This window comes from Oryx dammah, unplaced genomic scaffold, assembly GCF_014754425.2.
Source record: "Oryx dammah isolate SB20612 unplaced genomic scaffold, SCBI_Odam_1.1 HiC_scaffold_28, whole genome shotgun sequence".
In the NCBI taxonomy this organism is placed as follows: Eukaryota; Metazoa; Chordata; class Mammalia; order Artiodactyla; family Bovidae; genus Oryx; species Oryx dammah.
Window position 1 is genome coordinate 72,184,994 of NW_024070212.1, and position 15,317 is coordinate 72,200,310.

The window sequence follows — 15,317 nt, forward strand, 5'->3', positions numbered from 1 at the left end:
TCAAACTCTTTACTGGGTAGTTTGCTTATATTTACTTCATTCTTTTTTTTTTCCCTGAGGTTTTGTCTTGTTGCTTTATTTGAAATATATTCTCCCATCTCCTCATTTTGATAATTCTCTGGGTTTACTTGTAAGTATTAAGTAGGTCAGTTACATTCCCTGATCTTGGAGAAGTGGCTTTATGTAGGAGACGTCTTACAGCATCCAGCAGCGCAGACCCCTCTGCTCACCAGGGCCATATGCTCTAGGGGCACCCTCTCTGTGGGCTCTGTAGGCTCTTCTGCTATGGCAGGGTCCACTGCCATGGTGCACTGGTAAGCAGGGCTGGCCCTGACCCAGGTGGCTACTAGTCTGCTGGTGGCAGGACCAGGTCCTGGGGCAGCTGGCTGCAGGGGTCTGAGGTTTGTGAGGAGGGGGTCAGTCAGGGCTGGTGCCAACCCACTGGTGGGGGCAGGTAAGCCCCTGGATTCCAAAATGGCACTTTCAATACCTGTTTCCTTGAGGTAGAATGAACTCCTCAGAATGACGGTCACCAGAATATGTCTCCCCAAAAGGTGTCCCAGTTGACTATTCCCTTCTCCAGGAAGCTCTCCAAGATCAGCAAGTGGGCCTGACCCAGGATTCTTTCACATTCCTGCCTCTGAGCTGGGTCTTGGGGAGTACGAGATTTTGCCTGCAGTCTTTAAGAAAGAGTAGAGTCTCTGTTTCCTATGGCCCCATAGTTCTCCCCTACGCAAGCCCTGCTGGCCTTCAAAGCCAAACATCTGGATGCTCATCTTCCCAGTGCAGGACCACTGGGCTGAAGAGCCCTTGGTGGAGCTTGGACCCCTGAATCTTTGGGGAGAACATCTGCCACTATAATCCTTTTGTTTATGGATCACCTACTTAGGGGTATGGATCTTGACTACCCTGCATCTCCATCCCTCCAACTCATCTTGTTGTGGTTCCTTCTTTATATCTTCAGTTGTGAAAAATCTTTTCTGCTAGTCTTCAGGTAGTTCTCATAGCCAGTGTTTCTGCCAAAAGCTATAATTTTGGTGTGCCTATTGGAGGATTTAAACTCAAAATCTTTTTACTCCACCATCTTGGTCACACCTCTGTTTTATTATAAATATTTGCTTCTCCTGTTGATTTTATAGCCCAGATTTCTAGCCTTTTCTAGGGTATTGCTGTAATTATGAATATTCTACTTAAAATCATGAATGATAAGATGTTTTTGTGAAGTGAAAGTTGCTCAGTCATGTCCAGCTCTTTGCGACTGCATGGACTACACAGTCCATGGAATTCTCTAGGCCAGAATACTGGAGTGGGTAGCCTTTCCATTTTCCGGGGATCTTCCCAACCCAGGGATCAAACCTAGGCCTCCCTCATTGCAGGCAGATTCTTTACCATTTGAACCACAAGGGAAGATGTGCTTCAGTTCAGTTCAGTTCAGTTCAGTTCAGTTCAGTCACTCAGTCGAGTCCGACTCTTTGCAACCCCATGAATCGCAGCACGCCAGGACTCCCTGTCCATCACCAACTCCCGGAGTTCACTCAGACTCACGTCCATCGAGTCCGTGATACCATCCAGCCATCTCATCCTCTGTCGTCCCCTTCTCCTCCTGCCCCCAATCCCTCCCAGCATCAGAGTCTTTTCCAATGAGTCAACTTTTCTCACGAGGTGGCCAAAGTACTAGAGTTTCAGCTTTAGCATCATTCCTTCCAAAGAACACCCAGGGCTGATCTCCTTCAGAATGGACTGGTTGGATCTCCTTGCAGTCCAAGGGACTCTCAAGAGTCTTCTCCAACACCACACTTCAAAAGCATCAATTTTTCAGTGCTCAGCTTTCTTCACAGTCCAACTCTCACATCCATACATGACCACTGGAAAAACCAAAGCCTTGACTAGGCGGACCTTTGTTGGCAAAGTAACGTCTCTGCTTTTCAATATGCTATCTAGGTTGGTCATAACTTTCCTTCCAAGGAGTAAGCGTCTTTTAATTTCATGGCTGCAGTCACCATCTGCAGTGCTTTTGGAGCCCCAAAAAATAAAGTCTGATGCTGTTTCCACTGTTTCTCCATATATTTCCCATGAAGTGATCGGACCAGATGCCATGATCTTCGTTTTCTGAATGTTGAGCTTTAAGCCAACTTTGTCACTCTCCACTTTCACTTTCATCAAGAGGCTTTTTAGTTCCTCTTCACTTTCTGCCATAAGGGTGGTGTCATCTGCATATATGAGGTTACTGATATTTCTCTCAGCAAACTTGATTTCAGCTTGTGCTTTATCCAGCCCAGTGTTTCTCATGATGTACTCTGCATAGAAGTTAAATAAGCAGGGTGACAATATACAGCCTTGACGTACTCCTTTTCCTATTAATAGCTAAATTGAAGCTGTCATCTTGGTTAATCATAATAACAGAAAGAAAAAAGACCAGAGTCTTGAATAAAGAATAAATATTAATAAATTTGGGCCTTAGGTGAAAACTCTAGAATATCTTACCCACAGATGGGTAGGATGAACTTTACTATTATTATTTATTCATTTGCTAATTCAAAACTATTTATAAATCTACAGTGTAACATATTCTGGTCTAGGCCTGTCCTGAGATATACCTAAAAATATGGGAATAAGTCCTACTCTTGTAACAGTTTTCATCTACTAGGAGAGGCTAACAGTTAAGAAATAATGTAAAATGTGCAGGAGAGATAAAGGTAGTCAAGAATTTGGGGGGTCCATATTATGAATTATCTACCAGGCTTTTCAATAGTACATGAACCGTGAACTTCCAGATGTTCAAGCTGGATTAGAAAAGGCAGAGGAACTAGAGATCAAATTGCCAACATCTATAGGATCATCAGAAAGCAAGAGAATTCCAGAAAAACATCTACTTGTTCTTTATTGGCTATGCCAAAGCATTTGACTATGTGGATCACAACAAACTGTGGAAAATTCTGAGAGATGGGACTACCAGACCACCTGACCATGCAGGTCAAGAAGCAATAGTTAGAACTGGACATGGAACGGACTTGTTCGAAATAGGGAAAGGAGTACATCAAAGCTGTATATTGTCACTGTGCTTATTTAACTTATATGTAGAGTACATCATGTGAAATGCTGGGCTGGATAAAGCACAAGCTGGAATCAAGATTGCCGGGAGAAATATCAATAACCCCAGATATGCAGATGACACCACCCTTTGGCAGAAAGTGAAGAGGTACTAAAAAGCTTCTTGATGAAAGTGAAAGTGGAGAGTGACAAAGTTGGCTTAAAGCTCAACATTCAGAAAACTAAGATCATGGCATCTTGTCCCATCACTTCATGGCAAATAGATGGGGAAACAGTGGAAACAGTGTCAGACTTTATATTCTGGGGGTCCAAAATCACTGCAGATGGTGACTGCAGCCATGAAATTAAAAGATGCTGACTCATTTGAAAAGACCTTGATGCTGGAAAAGATTGAAGACAGGAGGAGAAGGGGATAACAGAGGATGAGATGGTTGGATGGCATCACCAACTCAAAGGACATGAGTTTGAGTAAGCGCCAAGAGTTGGTGATGGAAAGAGAAGCCTGGTGTGTTGCAGCCCATGGGGTTGCAAAGAGTCAGACACAACTGAGTGACTGAATTGAACTGACCAGGCTTTTGGCAGAGGAAATAACAGATAAACTGATGTTTCAAATATACACAAAAAATAAGTTGAAATTAGTTAAGAGAGGGGAGTGAGAGTTATAAGACCTAGGATCTACAGTTATAAAAGTTTAGAAGAAAGAAAACTGGCACTTTTCAAGAACTCAAAGAAGTTCAAAGTAATTGAAATATAGATGTGGGAATAAAAATGGTGAGCATTTAGTCTACAGGGTCCAAGTGATGATGAGCCTTCAATGTCCACCTTAAAAGGTTTAGACTTTATACTCAGAGCAATGAAAAGCCATTGAAAAGCTTTTTAAAGTGGAATAACAGTCAAATTTTTATTTCAGGAGCATCCTTGTAAACAGCACAAAGGGGCCCAGAATGGAGTCTAACAAATCATATAATAGACAACTGTAGTAGGTTAGACAGAGATGATGATTGTCTGACTTTAGAGTCAATGGGAATGAAAATGAAAAAAGTGATAGATTAAAAAATATTAGGAACTTATTGGACAATTTGTGATTGAGTGTGAATAATATTACTAATGAGGTGGAATAGGAGAGAAACAGCTAGAGATGAGAAACACAGAGAGAGCAGTAAATCAAGATGAACCAAGAATAATTCTTAAGTTTCTGTCTTAGGGAACTGGGTTTACTGAGATAGGGAAGATTGGTGGAGAAGCAGCTTTGAAGACGATAATGATTTCAGTTTGAACTTGCTGAATTTAATATAAGACATCTAGGCAGAATTGTGCTTGAATCAATCAATCTGGAGATTAGAGAAGAGGTACAGCCTATAGTTCATAGATGGGTTTTGAAGTCTTTGGGGTAGAAGAGTTTGCCCAATGAGTTTGTACATAGAGGCTCCTTCCCATAAATATGAGATAGAACTAAAAAAATGCTAACATTTTCAGGATGGATAGAGAAATAGGGGCCATAAAGGAGACTACAAATGAGCACTTAGAGAGATACTGGGAAAATTAGGAAGAAAATCAGAACAAATGGCATTTGGAATGGTTGGAAAATAGAATCCTGAATGTTAGGCAATCTCAATTTTAGAGAAGAATGTTTCAAGAAAGGCTGGTGAGTGTCCAGGGCATTTCAAAACCTTGCTGGCTGGCTTGGAAACAGCCTTTCCTGAGGATTTATGGGCACTGAAGTCAAATTATAGCAGGTTTAAGAATAAATTTGAAGATAAAGAGGATAGACAACTTTTTGGAGAATTCAGCTGTAACTTCTGGAGCAGTATTTGTAAAGAGATGAGAATTCCACAGAAGGTAAAATGATAATGAGGAAAAGCCAAAAGTTAAAGATAAAAGAGGAAGGAGGTAACTGAGAAAATAAGACCTCTGACATTCATGAAGGATAGGATCCAAGGCACAAATAGAGGGTTAGTCTTAGCTAGGAGACAGAGACTTTTCTGTTTGAGCAAGAGGAAAGGAGGGATGGATAGCTGCTGATGCTGACCTTGGTCCTAAGAAGGTGAAAGGCACCTAAAGAGTTTTTTTTTTTTTTTTCTGTGATGTGATTAGGATAGAAGAAGATGTGTAAAATAGTCATTGTGGTGAATAAAAGTGAGAGACAGAGAGAGGGAGAAAGAGAGAGAGAAATGAGTTAACTAGGGAATGAGATAAGGAGACTGAGGACCAAGAATTCAAAAGGAGAGCCCAAGGTGTCCATATTTACCCAGTGTCCATCCCAAGTACATGATTGTCTATTTGAATCCCTCTGTGAGATAATGTTGTCTCACAGCATAGGTCTTAAAAAAGAGTGTCATTTTGACATGAAACAAAGGAAGAAGTTGTCAGGTTAGAATCTCAGTCATTAGCCTGTGTTGTATACTTAACTATGGCACAAGAAGGGACTCTTGTATGCCATGGCTGTACTATCCATGAGTCACGGAGGCCAGTAAAGTATAGCCAGACATCATATTCTCTTTAACAAACCAAAATACATTTGTCTATTAAATGTTTTGACCCATTATAGAGTCCCAGGCTGTACCTATTAGTTGTTAAATTATTCTCACATCAACTACCTTAGAATTCAAGCTAAAATGACCACATGATGGTTCTAGGTTCTAAAATTTTGCCAGTAAATTATGTAATAGGCCATTGTTTATACCTAAGCTTTCAATTTTTTGACCATGAATGCTTATTTTCTAAGTATGAAAATAATACATATGTTGTGGAGAATCTGGAAGACAAAGAAAAATAGAGAGAAGAAAATAGACATGACCTTAATTTCCTACTCCAAGTTAACTATTTCTAATATTTTTCTATATATACACACAGAGTAGTTTTACCCTTTCAGATTATGTTATATAATAAACATTTGTTTTCACTTTTAAATCTTGAACATTTCTTTGTATTATTAATTATTCTTCAAAAACATGATTTTAAATGTTAGCATTGAGATGTATACTGATATATATTATGCACACTGATAGATGTTCCATAATTTGAACAATATCCTTTTATTGGCCACTTGTTTTTAATTTTCTGTTATATTTATATTGAGGAAAATATCCCTGCCCACAAAACCTAGCCCACACCTCTGATTCCTTCCTTAACCATTTAGCTGTTCTTGTCACTAATACTGTGGTTTTCTGAGTGTAAGACAGTAGTAGGATAGAGTATTTGGGGTTTAAAGAAAACTATACTTTGGCACAAAAAAAACCTGTCTTAACTCTAAATATTTTTAGGTTAATGTTCCTTACACTTTGACAAAGACATATTGTCTAGACTTTCTCTTGACACCTGGGATACAAAAGTTTGAAATACAATAAAGTACCTCTTCTGACATGTATTACAAAGCTAATCCATCATCTATAATCCAAGGAATGAATATTTTTATAGAGTAGATTTTTGCCTTCCTCTTTTCAGCCAGAGTTTGTATTCTTGTTACTGACATTTTTGGACTATTCTAATAGAAAGGTTAAAAATTTATCTAGACATAACACATGTACCCAATTATACTGAGCCACACCAATTTTACAGTTCATACTAGCTGAGAGGAGAGAGTAATTCCTCGGTACCAAGTAACATGTTGGCAGACTTGAAGCTTCTTTATAATTTTGAGGTCCCTCCTGTGTATTGATTGAATGGTAATTATGCATTTTCAAATATTTTAAGGTGCAAATTTGGAAGTTTTGGGGGGTTTTTTGAAATGACTCTATTAGGTAGAATTTTAAGGAAAGCAGACCTGTAGATCATGCATTCATTTCCTTGCACTTTTCCCCATAAGCATTCCTGTTCTTTCTCTGAACATCAAAGCATTCTGTTCTGGAAGCCTATGCAATAGTACAGTAGCCTGGGGCTGGGGAGAGGTATGCTGTGTAGATTGAAGGTGTCAATTATCCTTCTCTCACTTTAATTTTCACAACTGCACTGCTAGGTGAGAAGGTGTTCAGTAGGCGTGGATGAATGATGTTTTAGAGAAGAGGAGAAATCAAGGTCCAAAGTTAGGTAACTGGACCCCAAACTAGAAACAAAGTTGAGTCAGATTCATGGCAGGTCTTTAACTCTGATCTGTGTGTTTGCCTAAGTCTGCAACTTCTGTAGTATCTCCCCTTAGAGCCTCATGAATCTTGTCCCTTGTCTTATACTGTCTACTTTCTAACTTTGTAGTTTTCCTCTCCTCCATTTCCCAAAAATCACATGTGAAGTTTTCCTACAGAAAAGTTTTGTCTTTTGTTCTACACCTTTTACCTTTTGGTTTCTTTTTCTTTTTTTTTTTTTCCTCCAAATTAAACCCTTATTCATTTTCCGGCTTTGCCCCAGATTTCATCAGAAAAAATTTAGCCATAGAAGAGTATATGAGAGACCATCCAGTCCAGCCCCAGGGTTTAATATTAAATTTAATAAAGCACAGAGAGTAAGTGACTTGCCTAAAGTCATAAATGCTGGCAGAGCCAGGGTAAGATTTGCTTTTTTCTGATTCTTGGCCCGTTGTTGTTTTAAAACATTTAATAAAACTGCATAATAGTGAAGATGAAATAATGCCACTTCTAGTAGCTTTTCTTAATGTGTGTGAACTGTTTATTTCCAAAGTTTTCAGATTAGATAAGGCTTCTGAAACAGAGTCTAGAATGCTGAGATGATTTGGCAACCTGAGAACAGAGTTGTAATCAGACCAGAAAGACTACAGTTATTTCTTAAATCTGCAGTGAAGCTTCCTCGCATGAAAGTCCTTCAAATTATGTAATTAAGTGGTTCAAAGGGCCCAGGCTGGTCTGAGTGTATTATAACAAGCACATTTATCACACTGTACAGGGAGTTTCCAGTAAAGCAGGTTTATTCTCCCATAGCCTAACAGAGAATTACAAAAAAAAAAGCAGCATAGATAAAACTGGCTGTAAGGAAAGTTCTTTTACGCACTTACATTAGGAATAATTTGGAAATCATAAAAACCACATAATAGAGCATAAGGGAAAAATAAAAGTTTTATTCCCTCCCCACAAGTTAATTTTTCTGTATTTTCTTATGTATCATCTTCAATAGATACATGTAGTCTATAACCCAAGGCATTTTTGAACGAGGAAGTAAAGTACTGAAGGTTTTTAAATGTGTGTTTAAAAAATCCTACTGCAGTAAAATAAAATCCAAATGCAGAATATTAAAAACAGTCTTCCAAAGGACCCTCTGGAGGTTCAGTGGTTAGGATTCTGTGCTTTCCCTGCTGGGGCTGGTTCAATCTCTGGTGGGGAGCTAAGATACTGTGCGGCGTGATAAAAAAAAAAAAAAAAAAAAACAATCCAAAGAACAGTTTTCCTTTTAGTGTTAGTTTTGTACATTTTAAAGATCATTCTCACTGGGGAAGGGACAAATCTTGTTTTTTTCTTTAGGATGAAGAAAAGTAATTGCCTTTGACACTAAGCAGGGATGGAGAATTTAGGGGTTACTGATGTGGTTGTGTTCATTCTTATCCTGGTACAAAAAGAACTCTCTCTTCCTGCTGATAACCAGAGGAGAGGCAAGAGGCTTGACTGGGAGAGTCACATGAAGCCTGGGGAAGATTCAGGCAGGAAAGTAACTGCTCCCTTCAACCAGAGTTGGTCTCACAGCTCTCTTGACTGGATTGTTATATGAGGCCATTTTGAAGGTGCAGTTGTGCAGTGTGTTTCTTAAAAAAAAAAATAGCTTCCATAGTGGCCAAGCAGCCTGTTTTTGGTTTTTCCTTTGCCCCTGGTAGAATGGGACTAAAAATCTCCTGCAGTGGCAGGTGGCTTCTTTACCACTGAGCTACCAGGGCAGCCCAAATGCAAGTTAGCATTGATGAAAATAGCAAGGAAATGAGTCTTCGACACTCCTTCAGAGCTTCCAGCAGGGAATCCAGCCCTGTCAACACCTTGGTATCCTATAAGTGTCTTATGTTAGACTTCCTTCTATTTAGGGAGCTAAACAGAGATTACAATTTTTGCAAATTTTTTTTAGATGATCAGACTTTAGGAGAAAAACTCTGACATTAATATGTAGATTTATGGTAGATTAATGATTCTACCATATCTACCATTCTACCAATCTACCATAAATCTACGTATTGATGTCAGAGTTTTTCTCCTGAAGTCTGATCGATCATCTAAAAAAAATTTGCAAAAATTGTAAGCTGGAAGCTCTGAAGGAGTGTCGAAGACTCATTTCCTTGCTATTTTCATCAATGCTAACTTGCATTTGGGCTGCCCTGGTAGCTCAGTGGTAAAGAAGCCACCTGCCAGTGCAGGAGATGTGGGTTCAATCCCTGGGTCGGGAAGATCCCATGGAGAAGGAAATAGCAACCCACTCCTGTATTCTTGCCTGGGAAACCCAATGGACAGAGGAGCCTGGAGAGTTACAGTCCATGGGGTCACAAAGAATCAGACACAATTGAGCAACCAAATAACAACTTGCATTTATGTTCACAATTAGACAAGAAATTAGGAGTTCTATTTTCCATCCCTGCTGCCATTTGGAAATGGTAATATCACACTCACTGCCTCTAATTCCAATTATCTTCATACTGCACATGTCATGAATTCTGGGAAAAGCTATAGTGTCTCTCCCCATGTGCCAGCTATTGCTTCCAGGGCTTGGTTTCATAATTTCATAATCACTGCATTGTCAATAGGAAATTATGGGAAATTATAGTAGACCAACCAATGTTAGGCATATGAAACCTGTATTAGCCTAATGAAATAATTTTAAATTATTAGCCTCATAAAAATTAATTTTAGAATAATCAAGGAGGACTATAACATGACTGAAATTCCATCTTAATAAGTAATTTTGTGAATTTTCCTGATTATACAAAGTGGGAGAAATTCAATATTTTATTTTGTAAAAGAAAATGAAGATGTAACTTATGTGAGTTCTTAAATTATTTTAGATGAGGGTCATAACACTTCCTGAAAAGTAGTAAATGGCCCAACATATTTAATTATTGGATCCATCTCCCTCTGACCACAGCTGGAAAGGTTCTCAGATTTTAAGGATCCATGTGGTTACATTGAACCTACCCAGATAATTCAGGATAATCTCCCCATCTTGAGGCCCTAAACACTAATCACATGTGGGAGGTAGTGTAATAACAATGTAACTTTATATACATGAGACTATCTTACATTCTGGTTTTTTTTCACTTAATTCATATACATATATATAATTATGCAGCCACCTGTATTTTATTAAGCTTTATTCCTGATACTAGAGATTTATATGTTTGCAGTTTCTTACTAGATTATTCTTCATTGACCATTCACTTACTTGTCCAGTTGATTTTTCCTTTTATTGAATAAATCCCTTGGGAAAAGTTTCTTTGAAAGAAATGACAGATTATATGTCTACACATTTTTCTCTTCTTTTTGTTTATAGAGCCATAATTTTGTTCAGATAGTAGGTGTAAATTGGTCAAGGACTGAAGTAAGCCACAGAGAATGCTTTTGTCTTATAAGCTAGTGGAACCTAGCCTTTTTGGCACCAGGGGCCAGTTTTGTGGAAGACAGTTTTTCCACAGTGGGGGTGGGGGTAAGGGGCGTGGGGGTGGGTAGGGGACATGGGGGTGGCTGGGGGAATGAAATGGTGCAGATGATAATGCAAGTGTGGGGAACTGTGAGTGTGGGGAGCTCAGGGCAGGTGAAGCTTGGCTCCCTTGCCCACCACCCACCTCCTGCTGTGCAGTCTGGTTCCTAAAAGGCCATGGACTGGTACTCATCCATGGTCTGGGGGTTAAAAAGTGAAAGTTAGTCGCACAGTCATGTCCAACTCTTTGTGATCCCATGGACTATAGCCTGCCAGGCTCCTCTGTCCATGGAATTCTCCAGGCAAGAATACTGGAATGAGTTGCCGGTTAGGGACCCATATTATAAGCAATACCTGGACATTTCCATTCCCTTTGCCAGTGATTGTTTTAAGAATTAACCTGTGACTCAACTCTGTCCCTGGTAGGACTTCCCTGGTAGGTCAGATGATAAAGAATCTGCCTGCAATGCAGGAGACCTGGGTTCAATCCCTGGGTCAGGAAGATCCTCTGGAGAAGGGAATGGCTACCTATGCCAGTTAACTTGCCTGGAGAATTCCACAGAGGAGCCTGGAGGGCTACAGTCTATGGGATCACCAAGAGTCGGACACGACTGAGTGACTACCACGCACACAACTCTGTCCAGTAAGACCAAGTTGACATCTGTATAGCTGGTGAGGACTTGATCAGAGCTGGGATTTAGGGTGCCGAATTTGTGTCATGCTGACATCTGTTTGCTCTGTCGGGGTGTCTGTTATTACTATAAATCAGATAAGAGGAAGTACTGAACTAAGATGAGACTGGAAAAAGAGCAAACTGCGTTGCAGAGGATGAAGTTAAAGAAGGTTTCACAGGTGACCCTGACGTGTTGAGTCAGGGTGACTGTAAGAAAGTAAGTGCTGTTGCTGTGGATAGTAGGTTTGTGGGTGTTTAGGATGCTCAGGGATGTTTTGAACCCTTCAATTTGGGATATACGACCTGAGGACAGACCATCCAAATAAATGTAGGTCTTAAGCAACACTTTGAGTTCAGTCAAAATGTAATGTGAACAACAAATGCATGCCACATATATAATTTTAAATTTTCTACTAGTGTAATATTTTACAAAATGTTTTTAAAAAGTAACAAGAAACAAATGATGCTGTTTAATAATGTATTTTAAAACACTATATAAATATATTATCATTTCATTATATAATCATTACCTATCCCAACGTCCCAATTTTCTTCAGCCACATTTGAAGTGCTTAATAGCTGTGCATATCTAGAAAGACCAATTTAGGAGCTGGTAATAAAGTCAGCACCTTTCTTTGCTTGCAAGTGTGAACCTGTTTTGAGGTTGTTCCTGCTTTTTTATTGCTGTTATGAACAATGCTGTAATGAACAGTCATACACACAACCTCAGGTGCAGGAATTCAAGGCAGTGCATTCTTGGGAGTGGGACTTCTGCAAGGTAACAGGTGAGACAGAGTTGGATTGTCTTCTGAGGTGGCTGCTCCAGCTCATGCTCCTGGTAGTACTGTGTGCAAGAGTCTATATTGCTCCCCATCCTCACTAACATTTGGAAAAGTCATGCTTCATTTTTCTCAAACTAGTGAATATAAAATGGTTTCTTTGTCATAACATTCATTTCTCTGATGGACTAACGAGCTTGAATATCTTTTCTGATGTGTGTGAATCTTCACTTTTTTTCTCTCCTGTGGAAATCACAACTATTTATTCATTCAAATATAAATATATTATATTATAGATGTCATATATTAATATATTCATATATGTATCACATATTCATTCACAGATATTTATTGAACACAACCTGCTAATTATTAGTCTAGGTACTGGGGAAATAGTGGGGAAAAAGATATTGGCCCAGATCCTACCTTCATGGAATTTACATTCTGGTGTATGTGCAGTGACTGGGTAGAGACCCAGAACAGGTCATATGCTATCTGTCATATGTTGGTGAACCTGGGTTTAAGTCTGACTCAGCTATTTTATGTCATTAAGGCTTGATTTCCACAATTATAAAAATGAGATGGCAGTAGTATTTATTTTCTATTATTTATTAAAAGCATATGAAGAACTTGACACAGTGTCAGGCAAATTGTAAGGAGTCAGAAAATGCTACTGGCAATAATAATAATACTAATAATATGTAACTGCTCTTTTCCCCTTTCTTGCTTTTATCTTTTCTTAAGTAGTCTTTTTTTTTTTTTTTAAGTTACAGCTGCCAAAGTTTAAGATTACATGTTTTGCCTGACAAGGACCAAGAGCCAGAGAATATGTATTTAAAAAAAATCTGCCTCATGTTGAATAGGCAAAAATGTGGGAAAATCCAGAGGGATATCTTATATAATTCAGGGCTGTGTTCTGTGAGTATAAATGTTGCTTGAATTAATCGTTTTAATCCAACAACCAACTTATTGTAAACTAACCATGTGCAAAGAACCATGTGGGGAGATACATGTGACTTTATTAATCTTTGGAATAATAATATGTCCCTTTTTCTTAGATAATGATGTTGAAAATGATCTTCAATCACACGTCAGTTGAGCACTGCAAGACATACACAGAAAATCAGGATGAGTGCAACTTCTTCTTAATAGCTGTTCGCCTGGCTTCACTGAACCAGATCTTGGATCCCTGGGTTTATCTGCTGCTAAGAAAGATCCTTCTTCAAAAGTTTTGCCAGGTAGCAAATGCTGTCTCCAGCTACTTTAATGATGGACCTAAAGTGCCGCCTATCTCACTATCCAATGAAATAACACAGACAGGAGCATGAAAGAGAACACTTAATCAACTTGCATGTTCACAGCTTTTGGCAAAAAATAGCCCTAAATCTTACTGTGAATTTAGGCATCTCTAGCATGCCGCTATTTATGCATTGAAGTAGAATTTTTGATATAAGGCCTAAATGGTCTCAGAAGCATAAATATTAATAATCTCCTATATACCAAAAGTATTGAAACACAAGCAAAGGAAAATAGATTAATAACAGTCTAGTGTTTTGGAGTCTCTTCCATATGTAGCTGAATGTGTGATTATTTATTAGGTGAAAACACTTCTTTTATTTTTATAAATGATCTTGGTCTGTGGTAGGGGCTATGTAGGGATAGTTAATATTCTATGGGGAATTCAACACACAGATATTTGAAGACAAGGCAACAGTTTGTTTTTGCTCAAAGGCCTTGGTCTTCTGCTTTCTCTCTTTCTCTCTGTGTCATTTTTATTCCCCTTAAATTTTTTAAAAATGTTGATTTAGGATGAAAAAATGCATAACATATTCACAATATTCATTGATACTGATGTTACTTAAATGTCATTCAATATGCAAATTAGCTGCTAACCTTAGAGTCTGTTTTGGTTGGGTTGGTAATTAGGTTTATTCATTACCTGAATGAGTCAGTTAATTCCATTTATTTCAAACTTGACAATTTGTGAACATCCAAATTGTTAAATGTTCTTCCTTTAGATTACATTTTTAATTCCTACAAGCCTGGAGAAGATTCATGAAACTGTATTTGGGAGTCAGTGAAGTGATTTTTTTCAAAATTCTATTTAAGGACTGATTTGAGCCCTAAATATAGGTACTTTGGCTAATTATTTTCCCTGATTTTTCCACCCAAAGTATTTTCTTCAGTCTTTTGTGTATTTAAATACTAACTCCTCTCTAAGACCAGTAAATATTTTAAAGCTTCCATAAAGACTTTCCATAGTTTAGCCTATCTATAGGATAAGTAAATTATAATATTGATACCTCACAGCACTTTCTCTGCCCTCTCTTCAAAGTTTCCATCTAAATATTTATTATTAAAATGTATCTCTTATTATGTGCACATAAGCAGCTAAGCTTGATATCTTTTTGGCACAAGTAGGTCGCTACATTAAATTTTGAGAATTACACTTAAAAAAATAAAAGCAACTCCCCAACAAACACAACAATCTTTCAGATCAGACCTACATAAAATGTCCTTTGTACTCTTTAGAGCATTTGTTTTGCAAAATTACTGTTTCTCATTCAGAGTTTAACTTGCTTTTTCCTTTATTGTTTTCTCAGTTTTAAGAAACTTGAAATTTATTTATACTCCTTTATAGTAACTACCTTTTTTTGTGTGTATTCAGTAGGCATCTGGGGAAGAATTAATTTTAAGAGGTGCAAAATATCTATTAGATTAATATGTTTACCAGGCTAAGTCAATTAGGAGGAATCAATTTAAATGCTCATGTCAAACTGAGTGAGAAGGCAAAATCTGCTGAGAGTGCTTATGTAACTCATGGTGGTTCCACTAGCCTAGGTTTTGGAAAAAAACAATGATGACAAATAACCTATACTAAAAGGACATTTAAAAATTTCTCTATACCATAGAATTGAATAATTCCACAAGTCACCTCGTGGAGGATGAGACAAAACTATATACTTTCAAAAAAAGTGTACTTAAATGACCTTATAATTAAGAGGCTTTAGGCCCTAGGTTTAGGCACATACATAGCATAGATTCAAGTAGTGTGAGCTTGAACGGGTTATTTCTTCCAGCACCTTGCACTTGGAATATAGAAAGTGTTCAGTGACTCTTTGTTCAGTGAATGAATGAATAATTATCTGCCAAAACCAAGTGCACATCAGTGGGGTCCCACTATATGGTTGAAGTGCTTCATGACTTTACAGACCATCGAGCTGATAAAGTGAATGAACTCTGCTTGTTTAATTACAGAA

General features: G+C 38.2%; 1 protein-coding gene across 8 annotated transcripts in view; it reads left to right on the forward strand.

Annotated features, from left to right (window-relative positions):
• Nucleotides 1–15,317, forward strand: part of PTGER3 (prostaglandin E receptor 3) — a 233,913-nt gene that overhangs the window by 24,290 nt on the left and 194,306 nt on the right. For 7 of the 8 annotated variants that reach the window (XM_040232566.1, XM_040232570.1, XM_040232569.1 and 4 more), the window contains exon 2: nt 13,116–13,295. In XM_040232566.1, the coding sequence (XP_040088500.1) occupies nt 13,116–13,295 (180 nt within the window). The remainder of the gene's footprint in view (nt 1–13,115; nt 13,296–15,317) is intronic. The other variant, XM_040232573.1, reaches the window with a different exon arrangement.